We start from the raw sequence: 12,253 nt of genomic DNA on the forward strand, positions 1-12,253 counted from the left end.
ATACAAACGCGGATGGCGTGCGTTCGTACGCGTTGCGTTTCGCGTGCGTGCCCGTCCGCGTTTGTAATGTGAACGAGGCCTAAAGCTGTTACTAAACAGCTTCTGTAACAAAAACGCCTGGAAAACCGCTCTGATCTAGCGTTTTTCAGAGCGATTTTCCACTTTCCTATACTTTAACATTGACGCAGAAACGTCCCAGGAATCTAAAAAATGCTGTAGCCCCCGAGTTTGCGTTTGTGGAAAACACAACCCGCTCTGGTGTGCACCATCCTATTCACTTTCATTAGCCAAGTGGTTTTCCCCCTGCAAGCGTTTTAAAAAATGCTCCAGAACCGCTCTGGTGTGCACCAGCCCATAGAGTAGAATATCCAGCAGAATTGTATGTACAAACCTACAGTGAGAACTTAGGTTTTAAATAAATTGAGGTTGTCATGGATGGTTTACCATATGCAACTGCAATCACAAAATCACAATTTCACTAACTTTTAGTAATCTTGCTATGAACTTAAGAGTTAGGAGTTTGTGCTACTTAATGGCAAACAATCGCTAAAAATAAAATCCTGGTCAAGTAGCTTAGATCATGTAAGGTCCCCACTATTGTCTAGCCATGGAGAGCCAAGATATTATAAGGTCAGTGAAATATGACTCATTACAGGCACATTCACGCTGGGAAACGTATGCACAAGTGCAATTTTTGTGCATGCATTGCAAAGTATGGACGTGCGCGTCGCAATGCGCTAAATTGCATACGTCAATGGCTTCCATTCCATTGAAAAAATGCATGAAAATGTGTGTCGTGCATTAGGATTTGAATGGTAACATGAAAGTCTACGGACTTCCATGCTACCTGCGTTGCGGACACTATGTGTGGTGCGTCATGATGGCCAGCACAGCAAATAAGTGTGAATGAGCCCGTAGTCACGCAGCATACAGAAAGATATATGATAGATGTTCACTTACACAAAGCTGGTCATTAATATTCGCTCCGTTCTTCAGAAGCGTTTCCACCACTTTGCAGTGTCCGTGTTGACAGGCGGTTAGCATTGCAGTTCCTCCATCCTGTAGACAAATTAACATTGGTCTATGAAAGGGCAATCGCTCCAAAGCAATGAGTTGTGTCTCGGCAGAATCATTTCAAAGTTTATCATCATTCTCCAAGTTCTACACTGCATTCTGTCTCCATGGCAGTGACATCACTTGCAGTGGTGCTAATCTGGCACCACTGAAGCAAGAGGGATATAGAGGCTGCCATATTTATTTCCTTTTAAGCAATACCAGTTGCCTGCTGTCCTGCTGATCCTCTCCCTCTAATACCTTTAGCCATAGACCCTGAACAAGCATGCAACAGATCAATCAGGTGTTTCTGACATTATTGTAAGATCTAACAAGATTAGCTGCATGCTTGTTTCAGGTGTGTGATTCAGACACGACTGCAGCCAAATAGATCAGCAGGGCTGCTAGGCAACTGGTATTGTTTAAAAGGATACAAATATGGCAGCCTCCATATCCCTCTCACTACAGTTGTCCATTAACCATTTCTGCCGCTAGGACGTGTGCCTCACGTCCGCAGCGGCCTCTGCTACAGAATCAGCGAATCACGTCCCTGCAGCTTGGGGGGCTGTGCCGATTCGTGCAGGCAGAAGCCCGCGATCACAATGTTTCCGATAACAGGGGGGATTGGCTGCAGGGGAGAAAAGTCCCCTGAACCAATCCGTTCTCATCCTCCGAGAATAATCACTGTTTTTGTTCAAAAACAGTGTTTATTCTTAAATAGAGCCGCTGCGCTTCCTCCCGCTTGCCGATTTCCGCCGCTTACCGCCGCCGATTGTTAGATTTATAATTGGGAACAAAGTTCACATTCATTAATCTCCCCTCTAGGTCACCGTAATCACAAGGCATCCATTGATGCCTGCGTCACTTCCCTAGCAACACATTACTTCCTATAGCGTACGAGAATAGGAAGTACTGGGTGAGGACATCTTGATGCCAAATAGTGAACTTGCACCTACTGAGATTAGGGAATAAAATGTTTTAAATATGTATGTCAAGAGGGAATATCATTATTAAAATGGGCTAAAAATTAGTGATGGATGCACCTTTATTTCAAAATAAAATATTGTCACCATACATTATACTAGGGACATCATTTTCATGTTGCAATAACCAGGACAAATGGGCAAATAAAATGTGTGGATTTTAATTTCGGTAGCATGTATTATTTGAAAACTATAATGGCCCAAAACTGAAAAATAATTAATTGCTCCTATTTTTTTCTTATTATTCCCATTAAAATGCATTTAGAATAAAATACTTCTTAGCATAATGTACCACCCAAAGAAAGCCTAATTGGTGGTGAAAAAAAAGTATAAATCATTTTGTTGTGATAAGTAGTGATAAAGTTATTGGGGAATGAAAAGGAGGAGCACTGAAATGTGAAAAGTCCTCTCGTCCATAAGGTGAAAAATACCTGTGGGCTGAAATGACTAAAGAGACCCAGAGATGTCCGCTATTAAAGATTTTTTACTTACCTGGTGCTTCCTCCAGCCCCATAAGCATGGATGTGTCCCTCGCCGTCCTCCCGCGTGCCTCCGTTAAGCGGCAATCAGTTCCGGTATCCGTCTCAGTCGGGCGCAGTCTGACTCATGACAGCCGGGGTCTTCGGGGCTTGTGCAGAAGGTCCACGCATGCGCAGAAGGCCCAATGCTGACATCACTGAGCCGAATACCGGAGCTGATTGCCACTTAACGGAGGCACGCGGGAGGATGGTGAGGGACGCATCTGTGCTTATAGGGCTGGAGGAAGCCCCGGGTAAGTAAAATATCTTCAAAGGGAATTTCTGCTTTCATGAACATTTTTCTACAAACATAAATTGGTGCTGTACGAACCTTTGCAAATGTTTTTTCTTTAATTATACTTTAGTTAAAAAATAAAGACAAAATTCTCCAGCATTCCTCAACATTCAAGATTGCAGCAAGTCTGTGGTGTGTCCTACGGCCAAGGCTATTATGCAACACTATTTAGGTTACAAAATAATGTATCCATAACGCCAATATCTGTCTGACCCTAGATTTGTTGCTTAGAAATTCAGCATTCAGCAATGTTTGTCACTTTTGCTGTCCTATAGCTCTTTCCAAGCCTACCGTATACAGTATATCCATTTCCCCCTTTTGTTGTCTTGTACACTATGAGGCTGATTCACAAAACATATCTCATGGATTTTCACACCTTACATATTTATCACCTCAACTGTGGAATGATATTGGAAGCCTCTGGACTTTTCAAAAACTTCCCACTGTGATTGGTTAAAGGGACTCCGAGCAGTGCAGAAACTATGGAAAGATGCACATCATTTTAAAGCTCTCTTTCTCCTCTTTCCAATGATCTATAAACCGCCACCCTACGCCTTTTAGTTTTCGCTATTTTCGCGATTGAAATTGCCGCGGCCGCGATTTCGATCGCAAAAATAGAGAAAACTAAAAGGCGTGGGGCAATGATTTAGGTGTCGTCAGAAAGAGGAGAAAGAGAGCTTTAAAATGATATCCATCAAGCCATATTTATATTGTATTACACAGGGCGACTTTTTGTCAAAGTCAGCAGCTGCATTCAGCAAAATGGAGCTGCTGACACTGGGGAAAGTGTCGTCCTGTGTAATACAATATAACTATGGCTTGATGGATATCATTTTAAAGCTCTCTTTCTCCTCTTTCTGACGACACCTAAATCGTTGCCCTACACCTTTTAGTTTTCTCTATTTTCGCGATCGAAATCGCGGTCGCGGCAATTTCAATCGCGAAAATAGCGAAAACTAAAAGAGGTAGGGTGGTGGTTTATATATCATTGGAAAGAGGAGAAAGAGCGCTTTAAAATGATATGCATCTTTCCATAGTTTCTGCACTGCTCGGAGTCCCTTTAAGGGATTGATTTTACTTATGATTTAATTCTCCTTGGACCTGATTATTATTTAATTAACCTTTCTCTTGAGTTTTCTGACAGAAAATATTTTCATACCTTATAAAGGAAATATCTTTGAAGTCCAGAGCACGTAAAGTAGTCAAAATGAGTTTGATATTACATTTTTTGCTATAATTCCTTGCAATATTTAGAGCTGAACTGAAAGCCAAACTGAAAATATTGAGTTTTCCCACATAAAAGTAGAATTTTCCTTTAAAAGTTGTATATATCTGAGGCAGTGCAGTTGGGGTGGGGGTTGTTATCAACCTGAATACAGGCATGATACAGAACTGGATCAGAACCGTACAACTGTGTCGGTCCTGAAGAACTTAAAGAGAATCTGTACTCTAAAATTCTTACAGTAAAAAGCCTACCATTCTATTCATTATGTTCTCCTGGGCCCCTCTGTGCTGTTTCTGCCACTCCTTGCTGCAATCCTGGCTTGTAATTGCCATTTTTAGGCAGTGTTTACAAACAAAAGACATGGCTGCTAACCAGAGTGTGATAGGCTGAGAGGAGAGCTTGGAGAGGGTGTGTAAAGATTCTGCCTATCACAAGCAGTGCTGCACATTCCACACATTCCAGCCTGAGCCCGACAGAGCCGACAGAGGAAAGAAGATAAGATTTATTACAGAGACAGTGCAACTAGAAAAGGCTGCAGTATGCCAGAACACACAAGAACAGGTATAGGAACTTATAGGATAGAAGAAATAAGGCTCAAAAATTTGTTACAGAGTCTCTTTAAAGTTCTTAAAAAGTTAAAGTTTTGGAAGCATGCAATAAACTATGTATTGTTAGTCATTAAAGGTATTACTGGAATCAACTCCATGACTAACACTGGACCATACTTTGCTTAGAAAGCATACAGACATAAGTAAGAACTTTCTAATGCTTTGTAACTACTACTACTAATATGTGTGTGTGTTTTATTTTTCTGTTTGATAAAGATATTTTTCTTCAACTTTTCTGTTTAGTGACTCTGTGAGACAAAACTCACAAAACTGGACCCTAGACAGATAGACAGCTAGACAGTAATAGCTATAGCTTGTCTCCACACTCTTAAAATGTGTTTGACAAAATGTTTTGGGAAATCTTTTTCTGGAGGAAACTTTTGTTTGGAGTTCCACCTCAGTGAAAGGGTCAGGAAGAGCCCCTCATTAGCCTGCTTTAGCCATAAGACTATCAGTGTATCGTATAAAGAAAGAAGCAGTGCAAACAGGGGCGTACCTACACATTTACAGGCAGGCACGTGCACAGGGGGGTGCTCTGGGTGCCCAGACACCCCCCTTTTTAAAATCTTCAAAAAAGGCCCCTCTCACAAAATAAGCTCCGCCCCTGGCCGCGATAAGCCCCGCCCACCCGCGGGGAGCTCCGCCCCCTCCTGGGACACTTTCAAGTGAAGAGGCCCAGACAGGAATTCTAGTGTGGCATACTGACCTCTCCCTCCACCTAGGACCCATACTGACCTCTACCTCCCCCAGCACCCATAGTGACCTCTCCCTCCACCTAGTACCAGTGACCACTCCCTCCCCTAGCACCCACAGTGACCTCTCCCTCCACCTAAGACCCATACTGACCTCTCCCTACCCAGTACCCACAGTGACCTCTCCCTTCACCTAGCACACACAGTGACCTCTCCCTCCACCTAGCACCCACAGTGATCTCTCTCTTACCCAGCACCCACAGTGACCTCTCCCTCCCCCAGCACCCACAGTGACCTCTCCCTCCACCTAGCACCCACAGTGATCTCTCTCTTACCCAGCACCCACAGTGACCTCTCCGTCCACCTAGCACCCACAGTGATCTCTCCCTCCACCTGGGACCCATAGTGACCTCTCCCTCCCCAGCACCCACAGTGACCTCTCCCTCCACCTAGCACCCACAGTGACCTCTCCCTCCAACTAGCACCCACAGTGACCTCTCCCTCCACCTAGCACCCACAGTGACCTCTCTCTTACCCAGCACCCACAGTGACCTCTCCCTCCATCAAGCACCCACAGTGACCTCTCCCTCCACCTAGCACCCACAGTGACCTCTCCCTCCACCTGGGACCCATAGTGACCTCTCCTTCCCCAGCACCCACAGTGACCTCTCCCTTCCCCAGCACCCACAGTGACCTCTCCCTCCCCCAGCACCCACAGTGACCTCTCCCTCCACATAGCACCCACAGTGATCTCTCCCTCCACCTAGGACCCATAGTAACCTCTCCCTCCATCAGCACCTACAATGACCTCTCCCTCTATCTAGCACCCACAGTGACCTCTCCCTCCCCAGCTCTAGCAGTGATCCTGCCGACCATAGCACCCACACTGACCTATCCCTCCCCCAGCACCCACAGTGATTTTTCCCTCCCCCAGTGGCTACCCTCCTGTCCCCTGCAGCACCCACAGGGTTCTCCCATCCCAAAAGCAGCACCTACAGTGACCTCTCCCATTGCCAGGGCACACAGTGGCTTCTCCCAACACCCAGCATCCACTCCCTCCTCCAGTAACCACACAGACTTCTCCCAGCACCCACAGTGGCCTACCCTTCCCCCAGCACCCACACTGACCTCTACCTCCCTTAGCAGCAACTATTTCATTCATAGCAGCACCCATAGTGACCTCCCACCCCCTGCACCCACAATGACCTCTACCTCCCGAGACCCACAGTGATCTCACCCAAAGGACCCACAGTGACCTCCCTTTCCTCCAGCACCCATACTGACCTCTGCTTTCCACAGCACCCACAGTTACTTCTCCCCCCAGCACCCACAGTGACCTACCCTTCCCCCATCAACCACACTGACCTCGACCTCCCCTAGCAGCAACTATGCCATTCATAGTAGTACCCACAGTGGCCTCCTACCCCCTGCACCCACAGCAATCCCACCAATATGCAGCACCTACATTACACTCAACCAGTAACCCCAACTATAGCAAGCACCCAGTACTTGTACCAAACACCCTGCACCCAATACTTACATCCGGCCTCAATATGGCACTTAGTACTTGCATCAAACAGCCACATGACACCCAATACCTGCACCCCTTCACCCTATAGCTGGCACCCAGTACTCACACCTACATGGCACAGTACTTGCACCCAGCTATGACATGTCACTCACTACTCACACCTGCACACAGCCTCCACATGGCACCCACTCACATAACCAGTACTAGCACCCGAAGTACCTGCACTCAGAACCCACGTGACACACAACACCCACCCAAAGCTAGCACCCAGTGCAGGCATGGCACCAAGTATTTGCACCTATGTGATACCCAGTGCCTGCACCCAACACCAACATGTTTCATCTGCAGTAGTTCCAGTTGCACTAAGCCTCCACTTGATGCCCAGCACCCACACCAAGCACTCACATATGACATCCAGTACATGCACCCATAACTCACAAGGGACTGAGTACCTGCAGTCAACACCTACATGATGGTTGATACACACCCATACTGCCAGAATCCACATTACACCCTGTGCCAGCACCCAGAACCCACATGGCTCCCATCATCTGCATTCAGCAGCATGACAATCAATACCCCCCTAGCCAGAAACGAGGAGGGGGGGGGGGGGCATGCGGGGGAAGGCATTGCCAGGCCGCTTTTTTAAATTTGAGCACCCCCCACTTAAGGACCCTCTGCATGGCCCTGTTTACAGGCCCCTCCAGCAAAACTTTATTGGGGCCCCACAATTTTCACACCCCTTCCCTTGCCTCCTATTTGCTGACCCTCACAGCCTAGGGGCCTGTCTTGCAAGGGTCATAAAACAAAAACGCCTGATCTGAAGGATGGAGCTCTTTACTGGAGGTCAGTAGTTGGGGGCCCCTCACAGCTCCAAGCCTTCCTGCAGTAGCAGAGGGTGCTCCCCTGTAGTTATGCTAATATTGACTGTAGAGACTGCTAATATTGCTGCACACATAATAACAAATGAAAATAAAGCAGCTACTCTGACAACAGTTTCCTTCTGAATCTCTGTTTAGTTTCTTGCAGATATAAACATAGCAGGATTTAGTTGGTCTGTGATGAGAAACATTGGGCATGTAAATAAATACAAGCTGGTACCTGTTATCCATCCTCAGATGCCCTTTCACTGTCCGGAAACAAACGCGAGCAGTAAACCGTAACATGCCAATGAGCCAAGTCAGCACTTTACTGAATGGGTGCCAGGCACTCACTGAGCACGGATTCAGCACCTAATGGATTCCATTCCCTTTCACAACACTTCACACACTGACATCTTACTAACTCCCAGAACAAGGCAGTCTGTTGTTGCTTCCTCTTTTTAGGTAGGCTTTTTGTAGCATCTCCCCACAAAAAGTATCTTATTTAAGCAGGACTACAAGTACATAAACATTGTAAAAATGTTAAAATAGAATGGTGTAGCAAAAGTGAAATATGAGGTTTTGCTGAAATTATGTTTTTATACACACATCCAGAATTTCACAGCAAAACAAAAACATTTACTGTAGATCCAACTTTGCAATACATTCCATCTGTAGAGAAAATAATGCTATATAATAATTACCAAGTGTCTCTGCGTCCCCCTTTGTCCCTGTGTCCGTGCGTTTGCACTACTGCGCATGTGCAGCACAGACAGCCGTTGGGACAGGAGGAGGATGGGGCCAAGGGGCTGTTATATTAACAGACTTAGGTCTACTAGTTTATTGAATAAAATTGCTTATTTTTTTACAATACTCATTTATAAGTTAATTAGTCAGTATTTGCCTATTTACATTATGAAATTTATCACAGGCGGCGACATCTTTAGTCCTGTCAGGGATATCAATGAAATCAATGGTATGTGGCTCCTGCACAAAATCAGGTGCCACTATTCACTTTCATAGAAATTAGAGCGGCAAGCTGGGGCCAAAGAGTAAATTCAGGTGCCCTGCAGCGCATGATATTTATAGGTGTTTTTTTCTGTTTTTTTTTATCTTTTTTTTGTGGCAGTTTTGAGTTGGGCTCGAGCACCCCCTGTTTTTGGATGGTTACGTTTAGGTGTCAGGAAGGGGGTTTGTGTGTGTGTGAGGGGGGGGCTAAGGTTAGGTTCAGAAAGGTTTTTTTTGTGGGGAGGGGGACGTTAAGGTTGGGTGTCAGAAAGGGGATTTGTGCAGGGGGGGATGGTTAACATTAGGCATCAGGAAATGGGATTGCGCAGGGGAGGCAGTTAAGCTTAGGCTTCAGGAAGGGGGTTGTGCGGGGAAGGGGGGACAGTTAAGGTAGGTGTCAGATGGGATGATTCTGTGTTAGAACAGGGTTAGGTTTAACTATAGTAAAATACTGTTAACATTTACTAATTATTTACCACTTCAGTGAAGATAATGTAATAAAAAAAAAGTGTTTCATTTTTACAATAATTACGTATAAATGATTTATTCAGTGTTTGGCCATTTTAAAATCTTTCCTCTCCCTGATTTACATTCCGACATTTATCACATGGTGACATTTTTACTGCTGGCAGGTGATGTCAGTGGAAGGAGATGCTGCTTGCTATTTTGGCAGTTGGAAACAGCTGTAAACAGTTATTAGTTCCCACAATGCAACAAGGCTCCCACAGTGTGATGTCAGAACCATCGTCCTGACATCAAACTGTGGGAGGGGTTTCACCACAATATCAGCCAAACAGAGCCCCCTGATGATCTGTTTGTGAAAAGGAAAAGATTTCTCATATCTGTTCGTGAAAATGAAAAGCTTTCTCATGGGAAAGGGGGTATCAAATTATAAAATGTATAATGTATATAAACATATACATATAAGAAGAATGTTGCTGTCACTTACAGTAGTAGAAAGTAAAGTAGTAGAAAACTGACAGAATCGACAGGTTTTGGACTAGCCCATCTTCTTATGGGGGTTCTCAGGGTTTTCTTTATTGTCAAAACACTTAGTGAATGGCAGCTGTTCCATCCAACTGCCAAGAAAGTGTACGATGAGCAGGGAGGCTGGCCAGCATCTTTGTTTAAATCTTTTTCGGGGAATGTCTTTATAAAGAATAAAGTCCATGTTGAGAATCCCCTATGGAGAGATGATCTAGCCCAAAGCCTGTTGGTAATGCCAGATTTCTGCTACCTACTGTAAGTGATAGCAACATAGGAGAAAAGTGATTTATGGCTCATTTTACTCAGGAAGAAACATACTTCTTATTTGTATGTGTTTACATATATTTTAAAATGTAAGATTTTTGCGACAGTGGTTCTTTAAAATTATCACTGTAAATAGTAGAATATTGGTAAATGTACCTGTATTCTATTATTGGCAATTTGCAGACTGCATCAATTGTGGTCCCTTTAGCTTTCCTATGCTTCAGTTTATAATTGATTGTTTTCCTCAAGCCATGTGGTGAAACGTTAAAACTTTACAGTGACACATTTACTCTAACTGAAAAAGTTCCTTACTCTGGTTGTAAATTCAGTAGATGCTCCATATTCAAACAGGAACTTGACTATATCATTGTGACCTTGCTGTGCAGCAAAGAAAAGAGCAGTAGCACCACTCTGGAAGAGAAAATCAAGACAATATATGAAGTAGGATTGAGAAGTATGGTATATTTTGTATAGCTGTGGACAGCAAGACATGGTTTGGAGCCTAAACCCTGACATCTCGGTGCTCTTTGTTCTAGAAGGAGCATGCCAATACTTTTGCTATAATTCAAATTCTTTTCTGGGAAGGCAACATTAAAAGCATGCACAAAGTATATTGGGAAGGTTATCACACCAACTGCACTTCCATTTGTGAAACCACTTTATCCTTAACTGCATAGATCATCACATATGTTCCACTATTTTTTTCCAAGACTAGGTGCCCTTATAAGAGATTATATGCAATACAGTATATAACACCAAGAAAACACTATTAATGAATGAGAACTATCAATCATTTTATTAAGGACGTATCCAGCAATAAAAATGTAAAACCAATTAAAATCCCCCCTCCGTCTGAATGTAGTTAAATAGACATAGATGGCTGCAAAAAAATGTGCTACATGCTGAAATGCAGAGAATTGGCAAAACAAAACCTCATAGGCTATTCCCCCGTCTCCTCCACGCCGGTGATTCTATTGGGGTAAGCACAATTGCACTTTCTTTGATCTTGATCTAATACCGTATATACTCGAGTATAAGCCGACCCCCAACTTTTACCTTAAAGAGGAGCTGTTAGGTATAGGGTCTCAGAGAAAATAAACACATATATCAGTAGCTAAAGATTGGCTGTACTTACATTACATATGCATTTCACTGTCCACGTTTGGATTTCACAGAATTTGTATATAGTATATGCAGAGATAGATGCTCCTGACAGCTCATGGCAGGCTCCATGTTTGTGAAGCCAAATGTGTCGTCATGTCCTGCCTGCTTCTGATCACAGATAAGCTGGTTCTTGAACAACACGGTGTGCAGTGAATATTAATGAGCCATGTGGCTAGGAACAATAGCTGACTCCTGCAGTGTAGTCTGCCCGGAGATTTATCAGTGCTACGCTCTGGACTGATTACACAAGCTGCTGTACCGTCTCATTAGCAGCCGAGGGGAGGGCCCCAGAATGCTTTGCAGTTTAGCTGCGGCTTGCGTCTTTATGGGTCTATAACAGACATTAAGATAAGCACACATCAAAGGTAACTGAAATGTTTATCTTCACTAATGGCTTTTGAGCTTCCTTCTAAACTGTTTAACACAGGAGAATAGAGGTTTAAATTAGCTTCTGCAGCCTGACAGTTACTCTTTAAAAACCTGGAAAAAAGTTTTGACACAAGTATAAGCCAGTGGTGGCAAAAGCCACAACAACAACACCACGCACAGCCATGGCTGGCTACAACCATATATTAGAAAAGCAGCATAAATTTAGCAGATTACAATAAAAAGCCAGAACATAGTCCTACAATGGAGATGGATACACAAAGAACTCCTGTTGCAAAGTTTAAAGGATACCCGAAGTGACGTATGACATAATGAAATAGACATGGGTATGTACAGTGCCAAGCACACTAATAACTATGCTGTGTTCTTTTTTTTCTTTCTCTGCCTGAAAGAGTTACATATCAGGTATGTAACTCAGTCCTGACTCAGACAGGAAGTGACTACAGTGTGACCCTCACTGATAAGAAATTCCAACTGTAAAACACTTTCCTAGCAGAAAATGGCTTCTGAGAGCAGGAAAGAGATAAAAAGAGTCTATAGTTCATAGATTTTAGCTCTGGCATACTTCAATGAATGTGTTATTGAGCAAAAACAATAAAACAGTTACAACTTAAAAAGTAGATTTAAACATAAAATAAAACTGAGGAATATCTTAAAGTCATTTTTTGGAGAAGGACG

General features: G+C 43.8%; 1 protein-coding gene across 3 annotated transcripts in view; it reads right to left on the reverse strand.

The window, feature by feature from the left end:
* Positions 1 to 12,253, reverse strand: part of LOC137518872 (ankyrin repeat domain-containing protein 29-like) — an 83,855-nt gene that overhangs the window by 48,422 nt on the left and 23,180 nt on the right. For all 3 annotated transcript variants that reach the window (XM_068237265.1, XM_068237264.1, XM_068237266.1), the window contains 2 exons: positions 10,337 to 10,435; positions 961 to 1,059 (listed from right to left, as the gene is read on the reverse strand). In XM_068237265.1, coding sequence (XP_068093366.1) covers positions 961 to 1,059; positions 10,337 to 10,435 — 198 coding nt within the window. The remainder of the gene's footprint in view (positions 1 to 960; positions 1,060 to 10,336; positions 10,436 to 12,253) is intronic.

Source organism: Hyperolius riggenbachi, chromosome 5 (genome assembly GCF_040937935.1).
Source record: "Hyperolius riggenbachi isolate aHypRig1 chromosome 5, aHypRig1.pri, whole genome shotgun sequence".
NCBI classification, from domain to species: domain Eukaryota; kingdom Metazoa; phylum Chordata; class Amphibia; order Anura; family Hyperoliidae; genus Hyperolius; species Hyperolius riggenbachi.